Here is a 22,029-nt window from a genome sequence, read left to right as displayed (position 1 = left end):
CAATCTTTTTAGACTGAAAAAGGGGCTAATTCCACTTGAACTTCCGTTGAGAGAGCTCTATAAAAAAAACTTTGCCGTTTTTTGCTAACTTTATTCGTTGATTTTCAAAAACGCAGCATTTATTTTTGATTTTTTAACTAACAAAATATCTATATCAATGACATTCCAAAAATTAAATATTCCCAATGGACAATCAATTTTAGCAGGACTAGTTTTGTACCAATCTTGGACCGTTACAATCCAAAAACAATTCGGATTGTCATCAATCGTTTTTTCATTAAAAAATTCAATCTTTTTTATATTAGTTAAATAACCGATCATTTCAAATCAAAGCTCGCTAGTGAGACGTTCTATTGGTTTCCTAATTAGCTGGAAATTATTCATTTAGTCGATTGCTTGAAAGCTTATGGTCGTTTTGACTTTTAAAATATTTGATTTTTAAGTAAAAAATTGGCCTAATGAAATTTGCATCCATTTTTCTCTTAATTTGGTCAAATCAAAGAGTGCTCCTTCTTTCTTCTGACGCAAATTCAAAATTGTTTATTGTGGTTTTACCTCTTAAGTAATTGTGTTCTGGCTTTAATACTACTAGATTTCACAATTTTTCTTAAATTTTTAGGCATTTGACCATTTTTCATGTTTTCTAGTTTTGTCAAATTATCACGTTATTGTCAGTTCATTTATCACATTTTTTGTGTTCAAAAAAACGCACAATGAGAATATTTAAATCCTTAAAGATATTGATTGTGAGTTTTTACCGGTTCGACAATACTTTCTCGAAGAATTTAATTGAATTTTTCAATTTTGTCTTTAACTGTCGTTTTACTTCGTCTTTTTAGTCGTCTTTAATTTTCTGTACAATGACCAGGTTTGATTGACTTTTCACGGATGAATAGCTGAGCCGATGTCTTGATATTAGAAGAGAGAGATAATGGCTTTCATGACTTTGAAAACAATTGTTTCCCAAAATGAAATAAAAGACATTTCAACTTCAAAATATTGTTCCTATTATTGTCTGTTTGTTACCTGGTCTCGTTAATTAATGGTTAACGATGACATTAATTTTGCAAAAGAAGGTAACAAAAAGGATTGGTGTCACAAAATTTTATGTTTTTAAAGAATTGGTTATGACTTTACTGGCTTCGACACGGGTTTTTCACAAAAAAGGTAAATTAATTTTTGATTTATGTCATATTTGACGTTCTTTTTGTAGACGTAAGACATGTTCTGAATTATTGCAGGTCTTGAGGGCTTCCTTTGAAAGAAAAAATGAACCTATTCAGTTTTTCATTTTGTAAATAATGGCTTTCATGTCTTTGGAAATAAATTTTTTCGATAAAAACAAGTTTTACATAATCTTGCTTTTTTTCTTTCTGGTCTAATTGTTACCTAGTTTCATTAAAGAGAGTTCACATAAAACATTTTAAGCGAAGGTGTCAAAAGGAATGTGTGTCACAAAATCTAATGTTATAAGAGAATTCGTTATGACTTTACTGGCTTCCACACGGGTTTTTCACAAAAAAAAGTAAATTGAAGTTTTCATTTGTCATATTTGACGTTCTTTCTGTAGAGGTAAGACATATTCTAGATAATTGCAGGTCTCAAGGGCTTCATCTGGAGGAATGGACAAACCTATTCAATTTTTTCTTTTTGTAATTAATGGCTTTCATGTCTTTGGAAATAAAGTTTTTTCGAAAAAAATTATTATATAATTTTGCATTTTTTTTCTTTTTTCTCTAATTGTTGCTTATTTTCATAAATGAGTGGCCACATAATACACTTTTGGTGTTCGATGAAGGTGCAATCAAAGATATTTTGGGGGCCAAAGTATGGCTGTACGGCTTCCAAAGCCTTTTCTGGCAAGTTTTAATTGATTTTTAGTTTGTTGTCTATTTGTTGTTCTCTTTGTAACTGCATAAAAAATTGAATAACAAGAGTTCTTAGTTCGCTTCTATAGAAGCAATGGTAATTGTATGGGATATTTTGATTGATTCCTAATGGTTTTCATTACTTTTAATTTAATTGTTTTTTTAAAAAAGTTCTGCGAAATTTCTAACTTTAAAGTTTCTGTTCTTTTTTGTCTAATTGTTACCTAGCTTTATTATGAACTGGTGAATAACCATTTTTTTCTGGTGATTTACAAGTTATTTTGTTTATTTTCAGTTTTATATGACGCTATTTTGACTTTGTTATTAAGTTTTGTTTTTTTAAAATGGACATAAATTTTTTGATGTAATTATTGTTTGTTGTTATTGTTGTTTGATTTTGCCATTCATCTTCGCTCGCTTTCCTAATATTGGCATATCTCATCAATCTAATGCATCATTTTTTACTCCACTGAGTTATTTGCTTTGGAGGCTATCTTTTCGTTCATACACCAGTTTTTTTGAAAGATACTTGAATTTTTTGTGTTTTTCTATCTGTTCATCATTTGGTAGACAATTATGCCAAAATTGTGGATGAGCGGGGTCGGAACCTTACGTGCAATCGCACATTAGCGAGCCGCCTTGTTTATTAAAGCTGCCAAAATGAAATAAAAGCATAGCAGGATAAGTCCTGAAGTACAATTTGAAACACTGAATGAATATAAAACTAAATTTGACTGGAAGATCAGTTGAAAAATACCAGATAAACAGACAAACATTATTTCACAATTTTAGAGGAAAATTGAAGCATCAGCTTTGCTAAAAATATTAAAATTTTTAACAAACTGAAAGCCAAATTTGTGCAATTAAAATGAAACCCATATTAACGCGCGTCCATATTCAAGTTAGGGAAAAAAGATTTTTGGATCCCTAAGTTTGAAAATTTTGAACAATGACAACAATTTTGAAAAGCTTGATAAAATTTTATTGTAAAGTTGTTTAAAATCCCGAAATAGACCAGAATGTTCTAATAACTTTTAAAAAATGCAAATCTTACTCACAGCAACTTTCCTGTCCCTAAAAAGTACCCAGAAAATTTTTCTTGGCCCTTAAGGTCAAAAATCTCAATAAATAGCAACACTTATTGAAAAATTGAAAAATTAAATAGCAATTTTTCTTAAATGTCGCCAAATTTCTTGATATTATTATTTTCAAAAGCAGTTATTTGTCTCTTTGAAACTTATCCATTGTCTCCATATCCAGTTACTCATCTTTGCGGTTTAGAAAATTTCAATTGCCTCTAATGAACGAAAAACTTAAGAAAAGACAGAAAAAATTTAAAAAAAGTGTTAAATTAACAATTAATTTGGGTTCTTTTATATAGCTTAATAACTAGACAAAGTTGTGTCCAAAAATCATAATGATTTTTTTCTGTTGTCAATTTGAACTCAATCAAATAAAATAACTATAAAATATACTTCTTACCTTGAATTAAAGCCTTCAAAGCAGTTTCAGCATTCTAAGCATTTGAAAAACAAAAGCAATCTAGGCTTAGGGCCTCCAATAAAAAATTAATGCCTGCTCGGCATTACCAGTTTATTCTATTTTGAAAGTCCACAGTCAAAGAAAATTGTGCAAAAAAACTCTGAAAAAACTTTGCTGTACAGACCTGAAATAAAACAAAAAAGATTTGACTGATCGAATGACCTGGCAACTATCTTCGCAGCCATCAAACAAAGGCTATCAACATACGCGCAAAACTGAAAAAAGTCAAAAAACAGTTAAGTGTCCTTTTCCATGAATTAATTTTTTACAAACTACCAACAAGACAAATAATTTGCGGATGTATTGACACTACGCAGTCTCGCAATGAGTACACTTTACAAAAAACAACAACTTGAGTGCATCAATGACTGATAGTTTGACGAAAAAAGGCAGAACTGAAGAATGTAACAACCAAAAGAGAAACCACATATCTACATGCCATAATACCTAACCACACTAAGCAATACAACTTAAGAACTCATAATATGTCCTTCAGCTGCTCCGTCGGCTGAAAGACTTATAAAAGAACCACAACTGAAGGCAAGGTTCAGAAATTCATCTTCGAAAACAAAAGGTATCTGACTTAGTGAAAACGTTAGCTGAAAAAGTCAATAAACTTATCACAAAAATACACTGCACTTACAGGCCGATGGGAACTGTCAATTTTAGTCTAAGCGATAAGACCGCAAGATAAACAACAAAAACATGTGGTACTCACAAATCAAATATATTTTTTTTCGGAATGTACAAAGTCATAGAAACTATTGCTTTGATCTGGAGCAACTAATTAAAACAATACATGTCTTAAAAGCACCACACCACCTTAAACTTTTCATTAATTAGAGTAACTGATAAGAGAAAAAAACATTAGGATCATTCCCCTTATAGCCCCCCCCCCACCTTAGTGGTCAGATAACCTGTAGCATCCCCTATCATGATAAACATACCATAGGGCAATATTTTCGGGAAGGACTATAATGAGAAAGACACAAATAATGAAAAAGATCCAAATACAACAAATACCTGAACAAAATTTTGTTTTCTGAACCGAATAGTGCAAAAGTTACAGAAAAAAATTAGCTACGAGTGGAAATAGTTATTTCGATCTACTTAATCTTTAGTAGCAATCAATGAGCCAATGAGCTGTTTCAGTAATGATATTAAAGGATAAGACGACAATGCGCACAAAATTCAGCAAAAGAACTAATGAAACCATTACAGAGACTAAGAGCGAAACTAACAAAGTGAACAACAAAACTAGCAAAACTCAAAACTCCAATAAGATCTCTTGAAAACAATTGGTGTTAAAGTTATTGAATTCATTAGTTTTGAAATGTGCAATTGAATTGAGTAAAACTAATTCCCATTAGCAACTTATGAGAACTCTCTCTAATGACATTACCTGACAGGATAACCAAAAATTCAACAAACACTTGCGAACTCCGAGTTTCACGATTGATTATTGAAAACAAAACGTATGAATGTTATGAAAACATCTACCTCTAAAAGAATCTACTCGTTAGTTAAAATGAATAACGCCTCTTATCTAACCAATGATAACCTTTAGTAGTGACGCAGAGTGTTCAGACAACAGTATAAATTAAATAAGGGTGAAAAATTGAAAACTTCACTTTTTTCGTGAAACAAACAGTGTTAACATGATGAAAATCATTAGCTGCCGTTAGGGAATTCAAGCAGTTTTATATAAGTGCTTTTTAAACACAGGGTTTTTGTAGACTGAAATGAAAGTGAAAAAAAAAACTGACAAATCATCTGTTAAAATTTCTGTATAAATTTTGGCTTTAAAAATTATTTGCAAAGTACTTTGTGATGTTGTTAGTTTGCGCTCAATTAGGAACTGCGAATTGTCAAAAAATTAACAATTTTTTTAATTAAAAAAAACCGAAAAGGAATTGAAGAAAATTCTCTGCAAAAGATTATTGACCTGAATTAGCCAAAAAAATTAGTGAATACTAATTCCCAGCCAATAATTTGAGAAAAACCTATACCACAGAACTTAAATTATAATTTTGTTTTTCGTTCAATGAAAAGTGCTTTGTCTAGCTTATGGCTACTTTTAAAGATGAAAATCTATAGAATTGTTTTACTTAAAAAAACTGCACAAGAGAAACCATCGGGAAGCAAAAATTACAAAGAAATGGGGACACACTTAGAAAGCATGCTAAAGTTTGACAAATTTAAGTAATACAACTCTCTTATCGCCTACAAAAACACCTCAAAATTAATATCCATCAGACCGAAAATCAGCCAAAACCACTAGAAAAATTGTTGCTATTAAAATTCTATGCATAACTAGCAATCCCTTTAAATTGCTCCAGAAGTTCTGGAAAATGAATACAACATCAAGCTGCTAAAAGCAGCCCTGTAAGGAAAAATTGTATTATAGCTCAATCTTGAATCTAAAAATGATGCTTCACATGGTCAAAAGTGCTTAAAAATTGCTGTTTATTGTTTGGATAGTTGAAACAAACACTTTTAACCTGAGAATTCGAGAACTGGAATCGTTTCACTCATATTTTTCTTCCTCTGTTAAATTTGAGGAATGAAAGGAAAACTACTCTTCATTTTTTCTGTTCAGATTTCTTTAGAATTGACCTCTACACTTTGTTTTCACTTATTTAACTTGATGTCCAAATGTTGCTCCTACAAAATTACCGATAAAAATATGCTCCACCAATACTCCTTTTCGTGTCGTGAAGAAAAACAGTGAACGAATGCAAGCCAAAAAACAGAGCACCAATATAATCCAAATGCTTTGGATTATGAAAAAAAGGGTTGAGTTGGCATCGAGTAGTAATTTAAAAGCCCTTTGACTAGTATAAGTCAAAAATTTAACAACAAACTAATGTATCACGGCCGCGAAGTGTTTTTTGCTAACTTGAAGAAACACGTAGTGATTGCAAAAAAAGTTTTTAATTTTAAGAATCTTCTGAAATTATTTTCTCTTATTAGTGGGTGTATTTCATTTAGATTTTTTGAGTATGTGTCCCCACCCAGATACATGGAATATTTTTTTAATTTTGATTTACTATTTAATAGCACGCGCTTTGCAACTAGGGGAACATATCGTACTGGAGGGGACAAACGGAAAAGTTACTTTGATTTTCAATCACAAAGCGCACAATTTTTTTTTTATTATTAATGAGTTAGTATGTAGTGTTGGCCACGTGGAAACTGAGCTATGAATAAAACAAACACTGACCAACGCTTTGGAAAAATAATAAATAAGGCCAACTTCCCAATATCACAAAAACGCCAATTTATCAAAAGCTTTGAAATTTTGGTTTCATCATGAAAAGAGCTTTCAGCATTAAAAATGATACAAAAACTCCAATTTTTTGTTCCACATCTTTTTGATGGAAAATCAAGTGTTACAAATGCTTTCATTGTGCCTCACAGAACTACTCATAGCACGAAATCTAAATGAGCTTTCAACTTTTAAAACAAACGTTGGAACAGAAGGAGATACGTAAATTAAAAACCTGGTTATTTTCTAGGTCTTTGTGGACGCTGTCACTTGGGAGATAAAGCAGGAGCTATTATTTTACGAGCGATTAGTAGTATTACAATATTAAAACTGATTCTAAAAATTGGAAAATGATGGAAACTAGCTATTTGATCATGCTATCGTCATTAAGTCGGCTGGTTTTTAGCACAAATGAGCCTGAGCCCATAGCTGCTCAGCACCAAATTGCAGCGGGACGGCCCAGTAATATGATCGTACCAACATCAATCCATGATCATTTTCCACCAAGGTAACCCCAGATTATGTTGTTTTCAAAAAGCACGACCCCCCATCATGCGTTTACCTTCGCAGTGGAAGTGCAAGATTTCGGGTTTCTGATCTCATTCTGGGATTGAGATTACTGCTACTGTAATTTCACTCATCGCTATTTGTTTTTTTGTTTAATTTGTTTATCGATAGCGAAATCCGCCCCCCCCCCCTACTCTATGTCTCGGGTCATTGAGCGGATTCCTCGTATTGGTACCGGTTGAACTTTACCGGTAATCATGCAAGGATCATACAAATAGCGTATTTTCTACAAACTATAAATGATCCATCCATGCATAATTAACTGGTATGTAGGTAAGATGTATTACCAGCAATCCCCGGGGGGTACTTACAGGTTATAGATGAGGAGTTTATTACATAAAATGTGCCTATTTTATCGTAGAATAACATATACTTAGAAAAGTTAATGCGCGAATCATACAACTCGATTCTTCTCCAATAGACTTCTCAATGTTATATCCAATGAAACATATTTGTTTATTAATAGCAATGATAACGATCAATTGTTGACATATCTCTTCTCTAAATTATTACAATTCAAATAATATCAATTATATTGGGGCGCTGCTTTTTCAATGATCTGTTAACCCTTCTTTCAACTTTTAATTGTCAATGAGAGGTCAGTGCAGGGAATTTAGACAAACTGGACTATTTAAGAGAGCGAAATAGTGTCTATGATCTTATGTTCCGGGAATGCATAAGTGTGTGTATTAAGTACATCAAAGACACCTAATAGTTTTTATGACTTAGAGGCAATTTTTTTCTGAAATATTTGCTGTCTTCTGGGCTTGTCATACAGATTCGCAATCTGTAATCTGAGTTGATTCGCGGTGCCGATTTATTCAATTTACTATTCCAAATTAATAGGTTAATTCGCGGGGCGAATTTACTATTAAAATTGTAGCTGAACGATTCAATATTCTGAATGCAGAATATGCGTAGATTTGGCGGAGCAAAAGTTAGTTCTATTGTTAGACTGGTATTTCGCTTAGCGAAATAAGAATCAAAATTATTTGATACAAATTAATGCTTTGGCGGAGCAAATTCTAGTTTAAGAGAGAGACAACTATGTAAATTAAGAAAATGAGCAGAATGAAATATAACTAAAATAACTAAAATTGATCAGCAATTTGATCACGACCATTGAATCCCAATTGCGGCAACTCAAGATCACAAGACGACATGAACAATATGAACAGACAAAGTTATCAGGCATAGGATATAAACAAATTGTTAAAACGTGAAAACTCAAGATTTGATCTTCAAATAAGAATTAAAATTATGATTAAAATTAAATGGCAACGGAAAGTGAACTAAATCAAATTTAATTAAAATAACTTGATTTGCTATACCAAACCAATAGCCCCAGAATGAATGAAATGTACTAGTGTACCACATTTCCCCCTTGACAAAATAAATGACGAAGTTATTTATCTTAAAATTAATAACATATGTACTGGTAACTATAATTACTACTATAATGTTTTTATTTCAGAAAGTTTTAGTCAAAGCCGTTTAACGTTCGGCAAGTTTTAATCACTGTCACTTTCGTAAAATCTTTCCGCCTCGCCGACCGTCATTATGCCTCTGGTCCCTTGTAGTTAGGCGAAATATGGTACTGTGTGGGGTAAGACTGTGCAGGGGAGCACGGGCCGACTGTAAAATCTGATTCGTTGTGCTGACTCTGAGCTGCGGCCGTCTTTATAGCTGAAATTTGTGACTTGTTCTTGATTTGTGTTTGTTTAATAATTTGTCTCCTTTTGTTTCGCGAGGGTGCACTGGAACTTGAAGCTGTGGGGGGACACGTTTGCACAGATGCAAGTGATTCGTCGGACTCAGATACTGAAGGCATTGAGCGTTGTCTTTTTAACAATTTCAGTGCCGCTGAAGCCTTGGTAGCAGTTTTTTGTTTCGGTCTACTAGGGGGCTCCGCAATCACAATGGATGTCGACGGCATATCCATTGGCACCGCGTAATCACTTGTTACTTCTGCTGGTGGCTTCGGTGGCGCTGTTATAACTGTTCGTTTTGGTTTTGTGGGCATTCGTACTCGAAGAGCTCGAGTTACATTTGAATGTATCGAGGAGACCGCACTGATATCGTCTGCTATTTTTCGGTGTTTCATTCGTTTGCTGCCTTCTAATTTTTTCTTGATCTCTTTTGCATGGTGACTAACAAGATCTTCAGTAATCTTTCCCGTTGGTGTTTTCTGTCGACAATTCGCATACAATTGATATTCAGTTTGGCGTTCGGCCTTTGTGTCAAATTTAGCCAAATCAAAATTACGGATGGTCATATCTCTTTTTTCAGGCTCCTTTATCACTGATGTAAAAGTATCTGTCTTCACCACTAAAGAACCGGGCGCCAACACTTCATATAGCCCGTCCAGGCTTTTCTTGGAGCGTTTCGTTCGTGGTCTCTTTTTGGCGAGTTTAATTCTAGGGACGCTTCAATTCATGGCACCGACAGTCCGACATCTGGGTGAGAAATCACTCTGGATTCCTTGTTTGGGTCCTCATTCTTCCGTTTTGCTGCGTCCTTGCTTAATCTATCTCTATTAAATTCGAGTTCTGTGTCACTCCTTTCCTCGTCGTCCCAGTTTTCTTCGGCGATTAGTTCCTCCCATCTGACTGTCTCCAAATCTAAATATTTATTTAAAATATTTTTATATGTCAGACTACTTGGGTCAGGTGTCGTCAATAAATTACTTAATGGAGTATTATACTTTCTACCAAAATGTGCTTCAATTGGTGATACATTCAGAGTCTTTTGACGGCATATTCGTAGCTGGTAAATAATTGAATTTATCGATGCTTTCACAATAAATTGATTTCGCGCCGCCGTTTTAATGCAAGCTGGGCGATTGTTGATTGTTTGTATTAGCCTCTCAACTAGGCCAAATGCTCTGTGATCGTGTAATGCAGCTTCAATTAACTGTATATTATTTTGACTACAAAATGCTTTAATTTGTTGTCCCGTTTGGCATCGAGCTTGATCTAATCTAATTGAACGGGGTATTCCGTGTTGCAAAACATACTCTTGAAGGAATTTCAAAATGTTATCTGCATTAGCTCAATCAAATACTTCTGCTGTTGGAATTTTTGAAAATCGATCTATACATGCAAGAAAGTAAATCTCCTGACTCTTTTTCATTATAAATTGGTCCTCCAAAATCCATTTGAATTTCCTCATTTGGAACTTTGCATAACTTTAATGGTGCCCATTTATTAGCAGGAATAATGGATTTTACATTTTTACCAATTTTTACACAGGGATTGCACTTTGCCGTCTTTGTGATTATGTCCCTGTGCATGTACGGCCACCATGCATGGGTTGCCATATCTGTCATCCCCCATGTTCCAGGGTGAATAGCATGTATGGCTTCGACGTATGCATCTTTGATTGCATGAGGGAGAGCTATCCTGTCGTCGATGCATACACATCCATTCTTGACATGAAGATCTTTCCAGAATGAGTGTATGTACGGCGATATTTGTTTGCAGCAATCCTCATTTTCAGTGAAGATGCAGTCTCGTACTTCCTTTAAAGTCGCATTTTTGTTGGTGGGGCTGGCCATTAGCGTGCTAGAAAAGATCTTTGAAAGGGCGAAGTTAAAGGAATCCAAGTAGAGGTTGTCTACTGAGGGCGATGTTACGGTCGTTGTGTCTGTATTAGGGGTTACTGGCGTTGCTGGTACCACTGGAGCTGTCGATGGTCCTGCCTCGTCCACAAATCTCACTTTGGAGGGTGTCGATTGCTTGACTTGCATTAAAGTTTCTTCATCTGAGTTAAAGTGTGACATCATGTAGATTGTTTTAAATTTATCGGCATTTCGTTGAAAATTGTTCAATTGAGATAGCAACTGATCGGTAGGGCGATTTAAGGCAAAAAGCGAGTTAGGTATGTTAGCTGTCTCGATTTTGATATTAGAATTTGAGTTATTTTGGTGCTAATTTGTTAATTGGGTTTTCGCGATCCGTAACTGAAGAATTTTCTGGATTTCGCGGTGCGAATTCACTGCATTATTTGTTAGTGGAATTTGGAGTATTTGAGGTTTGTTTTGTAAACGGATTTCGCGCTGCAAAATCGACGTAATTTTTCTCATTTAATAAGAAGCGTTCCGCGCTGCGTTTAATCACATCCAGTTTTGCTACTATAAATTGCTCGTCATATGCAGATATATTAACAGCCTTTTGTTGCGGGCCGCGAGAGATATAATCTACTAATCCCATTTTTGAGCCAAGGAGATTATCAATTGTAAAATCAAATGGCAGTAGACGATCTATCCAACGTGTCAATCGACTATTGAAGGATTTGTAAGATCTATTTTCTCTCATGATTGAAGGAAGAGCCCTATGATCAGTTATTACGGTAAGAAGTTTGTCGTATAAATAATATTCAAAATGTTCCACGAAACAGACAACACCCAACAGTTCGAGCTCAATAATGCTATATCTGTCCTCCAACGAATTCAAAAATCGCGATGCGAATGCCATAGTATGCCAACCAGTTGGGGTTTGTTGTTCTAATGCGCACTCCAAAACTTTACGTGAAGCGTCGCTTTTTATATAAGTTTCTAAGTCCGGGTTAAAATGCTCATTTTCCGTTGTTTCTGCAATCTTCTCTTTAATCAATGTGAACTGTTTTTCATGTTCATCCGTCCAAATAAATTTTGTATTTTTTTAAGCAGAGGTCGAAGTGGGTAACATAATTGCGACAAATTTGGAATGAATTTGCCTAAGTGATGAACTGAGCCCATAAAAGATCTGAGTTTTTTTAGATTGGAAGGTGCTGATAATTTTCCGATTGCATTCGTTTTATTCGACAATGGTGTTATAGTTGTTTATGTAATATTATGTCCGAGCCATTCGATTTTATCTTTTGCGAATTGACATTTAGCAAGATTTATTCGGAGATTTTCTTGATCTAACTTTATCAGACATTTTCGTACTAAATCGAGATGTTTTTCTATTCCTCCTCTGCTCACTATTAATATGTCGTCCAAAAAACTGAAAGTATTATCCAGGCCTGCGGGAGTACAATCAATCGTTTTTTGAAAATCAGCCGGCATATCTGTAAGGCCGTAAAATCCAGTTTTAAAACGATATGTGTCGGTCATATTTCCGCTTACGAGGTTGAAGTTACAATGGCGGGCCGTATCACTGTGTAAATCGATCTGGCTGTATGCGTACTGCAAATCGATAGTCGTAAAATAAGCCGTCTCTTGCGGCGCGGTTGACAGTGTTTGAGAAATCGTTAAAATTAGCGAGTCTATATTCGGCATTCGATACTTGTTTTTGTGAATGGCTTTATTCAGGATTTTGGAATCTAATGCTATTTTGATTGATTGATCCTTTTTGACCGTAATGACTATTGGAGAAATAAAGAAATGATCAGAGCAATTAGTTAGTTTTTCAATATGTCCTTCATTTATCAATTTTTCAAGTTCGATTTTCACTTTCGGTGGGAGATGAGTAGGAACTTTTCTTCCTTTTTGATGTGTAACTTGATAATTTTTGTGAAATTTCGAACTGATCGTGTGATGTTTAGATTTTCCTATTCGGGATATTAATTCTGGAAATTCTTTTGCCAGCGATTTTTTAATTGCACAAGGTTGTTCTACATTATTGACCTCTGTATTTTTGTGATATTGTTATGCCTAATTGATCAAGAGGTCTCGTTCAAGAATTGATCGAAAACCGTCAACTACGACCGCAATTTTTGCTTTCTGAATTTTCCAATCATTGCACCGAACTGGCGTTTTTAAAGTGCCTAGAGTTTTGACAATATCATTAGAAAAAGACTTTAATTCTAATGGCTTTTTCTCCGACCATTGTGATTGCGCACAATTATACATTATTTCTCTGGCAAGCGACATATTGATAATCGTACAACCGCTACCGGAATCAAGGAGCAAGTGACGATCTGTATTGCCCATCGTTATCGTCAATTTTGCAACGCTATCGGCGGTGATCTAACGTTTTCTACTGTCGCAACGTAATTGTCGTCCGAGGAATCATAGTCAGATTTAAGTTGTTCATTATAATTTATATAATTGAGTTTTGATTTTCCTGACTTGTATTTTGATCTGTAGTTTCAGCAGTTTCTGCATTGTTAATACGTTTATTTTGACGTGAATTTCGTGCATTATTAAGTTTTTTCCGACATACCCTCGCGAAATGGTTGAGCAAACCACAATTCATTTCTTACCCATAGCAGGGCAAACCTGGCGGTGCGTTGTTGTCCAAGTTTTACCTCAATCTCTACATTGGCCAACTGATGCACGAATAGCTGCTACTCTGACTGACTGATTTCCACGTGCAAACGCGCCGTGTAATCGATTTATTGATTGTATTGCATTCACCGTACTGCCAGTTGCGCCGTTATTTGATGATATTCTCTGTTGATTCTAATGGCCCATTTCCATATTGACTGCAATACTAAGTGCTCTTTTGGGGTCAACTGTGTCGCGGAGACGTTCGCGTTGAATATCATTATTCAAAATGTTTGTGATGAAAATGTCCCTGATGATCACCTCCTCACGATTTTCAAATTCTTAATTTTCCGCCAATTCTTTAAAAATGCTGTAGAATTGTTCTACCGTTTCACCCTTTTTCTGCTTTCGTGAGAAGAACACATACCGATCAAATGTGATATTTCTTGGGCGGATAAAAGCTATCTCCATCATCTCCCAAAGTTTGAGGGTAGTCAGGTCATAAATATTGTCATGAGGGAATTTTTTTTGTTAGTAAGCGTCTTCCCTCTGTACCGATACTGAGCTACAAAAGAGACACACATTTTTGATCGCAAAGAGGCCATGGTCGTTCCCCGCATAGTACTCCCACTCCTGATATCTTTTGACATTTTAAGTCCATTGCAACTTCAATTGGCTGTTTCGTATCTGACCGTATCTCTCCGTGTCATCTGTTGCATCTTCAATTGGCATTTCGTACTTGGGCTCAGCTGGCAATCGTACCATCGTTGGTTTTGGTTGAAGTAGCGTGTCCAGTGTGATGTTCTCTTGCGCGAGAATCGCAAGCTACACTTGGATCCGCCATTTCTCCCATCTGATTGGTGGGTCGGACGTTGGGCGTTCCCAATATGGCTCTATCGACAATGGTGTTTTTCTAGATTCAAGCTGACTGCGCCATGTCATACAGATTCGCAATCTGTAATCTGAGTTGATTCGTGGTGCCGATTTACTCAATTTACTATTCCAAATTGACAGGTTAATTCGCGGGGTGAATTTACTATTAAAATTGTAGCTGAACGATTCAATATTCTGAATGCAGAATATGCGTAGATTTGGCGGAGCAAAAGTTAGTTCTATTGTTAGACTGGTATTTCGCTTAGCGAAATAAGACTCAAAATTATTTGATACAAATTAATGCTTTGGCGGAGCAAATTCTAGTTTAAGAGAGAGACAACTAATTTGAATTAGGAAAATGAGCAGAATGAAATAAAACTAAAATATTTAAAATTGATCAGCAATTTGACCATGACAATTGAATCCCAATTGAGGCAACTCAAGATCACAAGACGATATGAACAATATGAACAGACAAAGTTATCAGGCATAGGATATAAACAAATTGTTAAAACGTGAAAACTCAAGATTTGATCTTCAAACAAGAACTAAAATTATGATTAAAATTAAATGGCGACGGAAATTGAACTAAATTAAATTTAGCTAAAATAACTTGATTTGCTATACCAAATCAATAGCCCCAGAATTAATGAAATGTACTACTGTACCACAGGGTTTTATCACTTTTTACAGTTCGTTTGTTGTTCTCATTTTAGTCTAATTCATGACTTCGCTTTTTGGTTTTCTAATGAAGCGTTATTGAAGGTATTAGGAGGTTGCAACTGCTGTCTAAAACTGACCTAGTTTGTCACGACTTGTTTCCCAAATCCCTATCGACTTCTTTTTCGAGTTTTGCCAATTTTATAACCATTTTGCAGTCCTCTCACTTATTCTCATTAAAAACGAGCGACATTTGTTATCTAATGAGGCAACATTGGATCTTTCCTTTTGACACCATTTTCAATATTTTCAAAAACTTTGACACTACCTCTTTTGAAAATTGGGTTTGAAACTTTGTGTCTTATTTGTTTTATTTTGGAGTTTTGTTGTTCTGATACTCGGTATCCCTAATGACAACTTCCCTCCGCTCGCCATATAGAGAACTAATGCCATATATATATATATATATATATATATATATATATATATATATATATATATATATACATACATATATATATATATATATATATATATATATATATATATATATATACCAATTTCATATCTAGCGATTTTAACTGTTTTGCATTTTATTTATAACTATAAATAGCTTTTCTGAGTTCAGCCTTTTTTCTGATCTTTTCTGCCCTGTCTATTGTTCTCGTTGATGACAGCAGTGAGTTCTTAAATGAAACTTTAGTAACTCTAGCTGAAGATGTGATTGCATATCTGACGGTTTTAGCAAAATTGACACAAGTTTTTACTAACATGTAGTCTTGCCTTTTTGTTACTTTTTCGCTTTTTTTGTTCTTGTTGTCGTCTTGCAATCTGGTCTCTGTAATGAGCGTTAAACCGTTATTTCTGATTAACAAAACTTTGAACCTATTTCTCGATTTCAATTGTAGCTAACTATGAGACTTATATTGAAACCAATGTGTTAAAAAACACGGCAGTTTTATTTTAGTTTTGAATGTGCTTGTTATTCTATGTGGTTTCTAATCTCTTAATCTCAGGGTCGACAAAGTAGTTTTGTATCTTAGAACAAAAAAAAATATTTTAATTGTATTTATTTTAGGCAAAAGTATTCTTTTAGTTTGAAACCAATGCTGGTTCTAAAAGCTTTAGATATAAATTTTCTATTTGTTGCCTAGCATTTGTTTATTGCTTTGTGAATTGATCCAATAATTGCAAAAAAGAAAACTTTAAAATGTGCTCTTGCGCCCAATATTTTTATGCGCCCAAGTGAATAGATTTCTTGTTTCAGTCACCCGTTTTTAATAATTTTCATATCATTTTTTTGTTCATTCACTGCTGAAAGTTCGACTGAATTGCGGTTTTGACGTCATATTTGCAATCTTATTAGTGCAAAATTTTTTGTAATTTCTCCATTTTTTTTGTAAACGAACGATTGTATCGATTGGTGCTGACTTTAAATGAAGGAGTTAATATCAAAATAAGATGCAACCCGCTAATCAAAATTTTTTAAATGAGAACACGAAATCCCTGTGATTAGTGAAAAAAGAAATTTCCTTTCTTTTGGTTTTTTTCAATATCTTTTTAAGAATTTTGGTCTACAAAGCTATTTCAGCTATTTTCTGGCAACTTGCCATCAATGTTTTATTCATTAACTTTCCATTCAATGTTTATTCTGAAGCTTCTTAAAATATTAGAAAAACGTCGGTTTGGGCATTTTGCCTTATTTTAATTTGATGAGTTTGTGAAGAACAAATTCATTTTTGTAGCAACGAGCTTGGTTAATATAGATTTGTTGCTTGAGGCTGAGAATAACTGAACAATACGACGCAGAGGCATACCCAAATCGTCACGGGCAGATATGCCCGATGCGTGTATCTCGTGTTCGTTTTTACTACGTTAATACATTGAAAGTGGAACAATATTGCGGAAAATAGCTACTTTAGCAGAAACCGGCGAAATGGAAGGGAAAGTAGAATCCCTTGTTCGCAAAATTGTCCTAATCCTAGCTGCAAAATACAAGTCCAAACTTTATAACCTATTTTTCGCACGGCTTGTATCACTCATCTGCTCCAATTATGTATCGATTTTTGGCACGCAATGTAACTGGATTATGCATAAAGTCCGCATTTAAGCCTAACTTAATTACTACTTATTTAATTAAGCCTAACTTATTACTACTAGTAGTACTTTATTACTACTTTATTACTCTTTATTGTTTTTTTTACTACTTATCACTACTTATTAGTACTATTTATTACTACTTATTAAAATCGGCCAGTGCCACATCGATATACAAAGCCTTTGATGTGCGAAGGATTTTTCGGAAAAATATCAGTTTTTGTGGTTGCATGTATTTAAAGCACTTTAAAGCTTTGAAAGCTTCAACTAAATCTTTATTAAAGTGCTTATTGCATGCGCGAAAATATGCGCGAAAAATAGATACCTAAATTGAGTGGAATCGTGCTAAAAGATTTGTTACCTACTTTTCGCACCGAATGTTCTTTTATTTCGCGAAATTGACGGAACTCCTTTTGCGAAAATTAAGATACAAAGGATGTCTCCTAATTTCGTTTATTGTATGTGCCTAATTTTCTAGGCAATTTTACTAAGGTGGAAATTTTGGGGTATACCTCTGCGTCGTAATGAATGCATTATAAAATGTTATCACGGAACTGAAAAATCTGAGTCCCAGGCTCGGCTTCAAAAAATTTCCTCTAATCATCTGATCACTCACTCAATGGTAGGAATAACGGATTTATAACCTTAGTTTATTCGGTGCACTTTTCGGCGGCAAAAACTGTTCAAACTGCTTTATATGAACAAATCTTAGTTTTCGTCAATTAAGAACCAAACCATTACTGATTAATTTTACTATCAACAAAAAATAAGAGCTTATCCGAAAAATTTTAGTTTTTTGTAGTTTTTCTTTAAGATCAAAATCAACACTACTTAGCGTTTCATAATTACCTTTTTTTTTTTAAAAAAAATCAGTACTTCAAAGATTACTTTTGCTGCAAAACTGAAGTGCTGAATTGTTTTTGAAACAGTTTGATTAACCAAAAAACAAAACGAGTGCGACATATCCTAGCGATATACGGCTCATGCGCAAGCCTGTCAAATTATGCCAGATAAGTGCTTCAAATCGAATGCCTTCTCAATTAGTAATGGTGAAATGGCACTTCTAGGAATTTTCGCAGACGATTAGTTTGTGGTTCCTTCCTAACTAACTCCAATGAACATCCGCCAATTTAGTGAAAAGATATATTCTAGGTGACTGAAAAATTTACAATTCGCAATTCTTAAAAAGGCATCGGCTGCTGTTTTCCCATTTGTGGAACACACTGTGATAGGCATATGGTAAGAAATCCACCCCGATATAATTATAATTAAAGTGATTCCACGAAGTTTTATTGAGAGTCAACTGGGAACACTGACAGAATTAATACAATTTAGAAACGCAGAACAGTAGAAATAGAGATCAAAAGATAATTTAAAACAACAAGAAAGAAATGATAAACAGCTTAAAAGAATTATTTAATCCTTTGTTAAAAATTTTAAGGAAAACAAAAGGCAATGCTGGCCGCTAGCAGAGAAGTATTTGTAGAAAATAGTGAAAAATTGAGTGTTCCATTTGAATTCTGCACTATAGCATCAATTGTTTTAGCTTTAATAAGACCCTCAAAGATAAAAAAGATGATGATAGTAATATAACAAGGACTCCCTGAGAAACAGCTGATATGCTTTCAAAAGCAAACTCACAGAGAAACTATCAATAAAAATTATTACCGAGAACAGATGTTGTTTAGGGTAAAGTTATTTGAAGTAGTTAATCAGCTAATAGCAAATTGAATTATAGTGAAAGGTGATGAATATGAATTCAAATTAAAACGACTAGCAATAGAAAGAAAATAGTTAATTTAGAAGCAGAAAAGATAGCATGATAGACTTCCCTGGAGATATTGGTTATGATTACAGAAAATGAGATTAGAAAAATAATAGAGACGAATTAGAAAAAATAACCCAAAATTCAAACATTTGCGTTAAATCTAGTGACTTACCAACAATTAACTCAAGAAAATTAGTAGAAAGACTAGAACTACTAATGCGAGAGACAAAAGCGGGACATGATACTTTTTATTTTGAGATGTTAAAAATATCAAGACATACTAGAGAAGGAAATTAATACTACATAACAAAAAGATAACTTTTAAAAAATATTTACAGTAATTGATTACGCTGCCCCCAGAGAGTTCAATCCATAACACCGCAGAGGTATACTCCAAAATTTCCGCCTTAGTAAAATTCGCTCGAAAAACAGAAAAACAGATACCTAAAATGAACAAAATCAGGACACATCTTTTGTATCTTACTTTTCGGAAAAGGGGTTCCGCCAAATTTGCGAAAAAATAAAACTTTCAAATAGTAAAAAAATTTACAAGTCTTGTAGCACGTTTCCGCTTATTTTAGGTATCTATTATTTGCATTATAAGTATCTCTAATCCTCATTTAAAAGCGCGCATTTTGAGCATGCAAAACTGATTCATACTCTGTAATAAGCACTTTGTTGATATTTAATTGAACCTTTAAAACTTTAAAGCGATTTAAATCCAAATAACTTTAAAGACAAATTCGAAAAACCAATTCATCGGTTTTTTCCGAAAAATCTGTCGCTCAAAAAATGGCTTGTATATCAATGTTGGACTGGCAAACTCAGGGGCACTATAAGTAGGAGCACTGATGTGGAAACCTAGCGGTTCTTGTTAACCAAGAAGGGAAAATCGACATGAAAATCCGACAAAAATTATCAAAAAGTATTGAGGGATTTTTCAGAAAACAGTCAAATTTTGAGCTTCAAATTTTTTTGAGCTTTTTTAATAAATTTTTTTTGGTCGCTCAGTTTTTGCTATATTGTCTCCTGGAAGACAAGTTTGCAATTTCGTCCAATTTTTCTCAAAAATTCGTCTCATATTTAAAAATTATGATGCGACCCTATAGGTCAAGGAGATGTAGAATGTTGCTCATACTACTTTCGTAGTATCTCCTATTCATAGGTTTTGCATCAATCCAATATTTTTTGCTCTGGGGTCAATACTTGAAAAATTGGTACATTAGGAATGTAAAGTTCCGAAACATTTGGTCTGTTGTTTTTAAATTAAAATGTGGTCTTATTTCTCGACTATTGGGTCTAGGCGTTTCAAAGTGATAGGAAAAAAGTGTGTCAGGCCAAATTTTGTTATGATGTAAAAACTTTAAGATTAGTGTTATATGAAGTCAAATTTTGCAACTTCGTCAAAAGTTTCTCTAAAGTCGTTTCGTATTTCAAAAATATGTTGGAACCTCATGGATCAAGGAGTTGTTGAATGTTGCTCATACTATTTTCGTAGTATCATTTATTCTTTTGATTTGTATTAAACCAAAAATTTTTGCGCTGGGGTCAATACTTGAAAACCCGGTACGTTAAAAAATTAAAGTTCGGGAAGGTAAAAAATTTGTCTGTTTTTTTTTAAATAAGAATTGCCTTCTTATTTCTCGACTTTTGGGTCTAGGTGGTTCAAAGTGATAAGAGAAACGTTTGTCAGGCTAGCCTTGTTTATGATGTGAAAGAAATTGAAGATTAGTGTTATATAAAGTCAAGTTTTGCAATTTCGTCAAAAGTTTCTCGAAAGTCGTTTCGTATTTCAAAAATAAGATGTAACCCCATGAATCAAGATGTTGTTGAACGTTGCTCATACTATTTTCGTGGTATCTCCTATTCATATGAATTTTATTAAACCAAAAGTTATTGTTCTGGGGTCAATACTTGAAAAGTTGGTACATTAGAAAAATAAAGTTCGAAAACGCAAAAAATTAATCTGTTTTGTATGTAAAATGCCTTTTTTCTCGACTATGGGGTCAATGCAGTTAACAGTGATAAGCGAAACGTGTGTCAAGCTAATTTTAATTATGTTTTAAAGAAATTCAAGACATGTGATACATAAAGTCAAGTTTTGCAATTTCGTCAAATGTTTCTCTAAAGTCGTTTCGTATTTCAAAAATATGATGTAAACCCTTGGGTCAAGGAGTTGTTGGAGTTTGCTCACTTTATTTTCGTAGTATCTCCTTTTCATATGAATTGTATTAAACTTAACATTTTTGCTCTGGTGTCATCACCTGAAAAATTGGTAGATAACAAAAGTAAAGATCGGAAACGATAAAAAATTCTAGATTATTGATATATAAAATCAAGTTTCGCAATTTCGTCAAATGTTTTTCTAAAGTCATTTCGTGTTTCAAAAATATGATGTAACCCCATGGGTCAAGGAGTTGTTGACTGTTGCTCATACTATTTTCGTAGTATCTCCTATTCAAATTTGATTTTACTAAAACAAAAATTTTTGCTTTGGGGTCAACACTTGAAAAATTGGTACATTATATGATGTACGTCACAGAGCCAAAAAACTGATGTTTTTTCCGAAAAATCCGTCGCTCAAAAACGGTTTTGTTTGTCAATATGGGACTGGCCGAATCTTTTTTACTGGACAAATCTATTTTCTTTGGCCAAATCTATTTTCACTGGTCGATACTAACTTGTGAAATATATGATGTACGTCACAGTGCTGCAAAAACTTTTTTTTCCGAAAAGTCCCTTGCTCACAAAAAGTTTTGTGGGACTGGTGTTAATTCAATGAACTGGCTAGGAACCGTTTAATAAGTAGTAATAAGTACTAGTAGTAGTAATAAAGCTTTAAAATTCACTTTTATGCTCAAAAACGCGCATCAAATTAGGCTTAAATGCGGGTTTGAGTGCAAAATCGAGTTGCGTTGAGCGCGAAAAATGATACGTAAATAGAGCTGGTGCCCGTGACAATTTGGGTGTACCTCTGCGGTGTAACGTCCAAAACAACAACTGGCAAAATGAGTTTTTGATTCCCAAACAACAAAAATGAAAAGGAAAGGGTTTGTACCGCCATATAGAAAAGAAACATCGGGTGCCGATTGGACCGATAAAACATCTTTAAGTGATTGTTGTAAGGGGTAAAACTTCAAAATAACACTTATATATAATTTTACAATTTATACCAGGGTTCACATTTAAAGAA

General features: G+C 33.9%; 1 protein-coding gene across 1 annotated transcript in view; it reads left to right on the top strand.

The window, feature by feature from the left end:
- The first annotated feature begins 6,953 nt into the window (after nt 1–6,953).
- Nucleotides 6,954–22,029, top strand: part of LOC142343982 (uncharacterized) — a 31,126-nt gene continuing 16,050 nt past the window's right edge. The window contains exon 1 of the mRNA XM_075395403.1: nt 6,954–7,186. Coding sequence (XP_075251518.1) covers nt 7,029–7,186 — 158 coding nt within the window. The 5' untranslated portion in view covers nt 6,954–7,028. The remainder of the gene's footprint in view (nt 7,187–22,029) is intronic.

Source organism: Convolutriloba macropyga, chromosome 8, assembly GCF_964194025.1.
Source record: "Convolutriloba macropyga chromosome 8, txConMacr16.3, whole genome shotgun sequence".
Lineage (NCBI taxonomy): Eukaryota > Metazoa > Xenacoelomorpha > Acoela > Convolutidae > Convolutriloba > Convolutriloba macropyga.
This window is presented reverse-complemented; position numbering and strand designations above follow the sequence as displayed.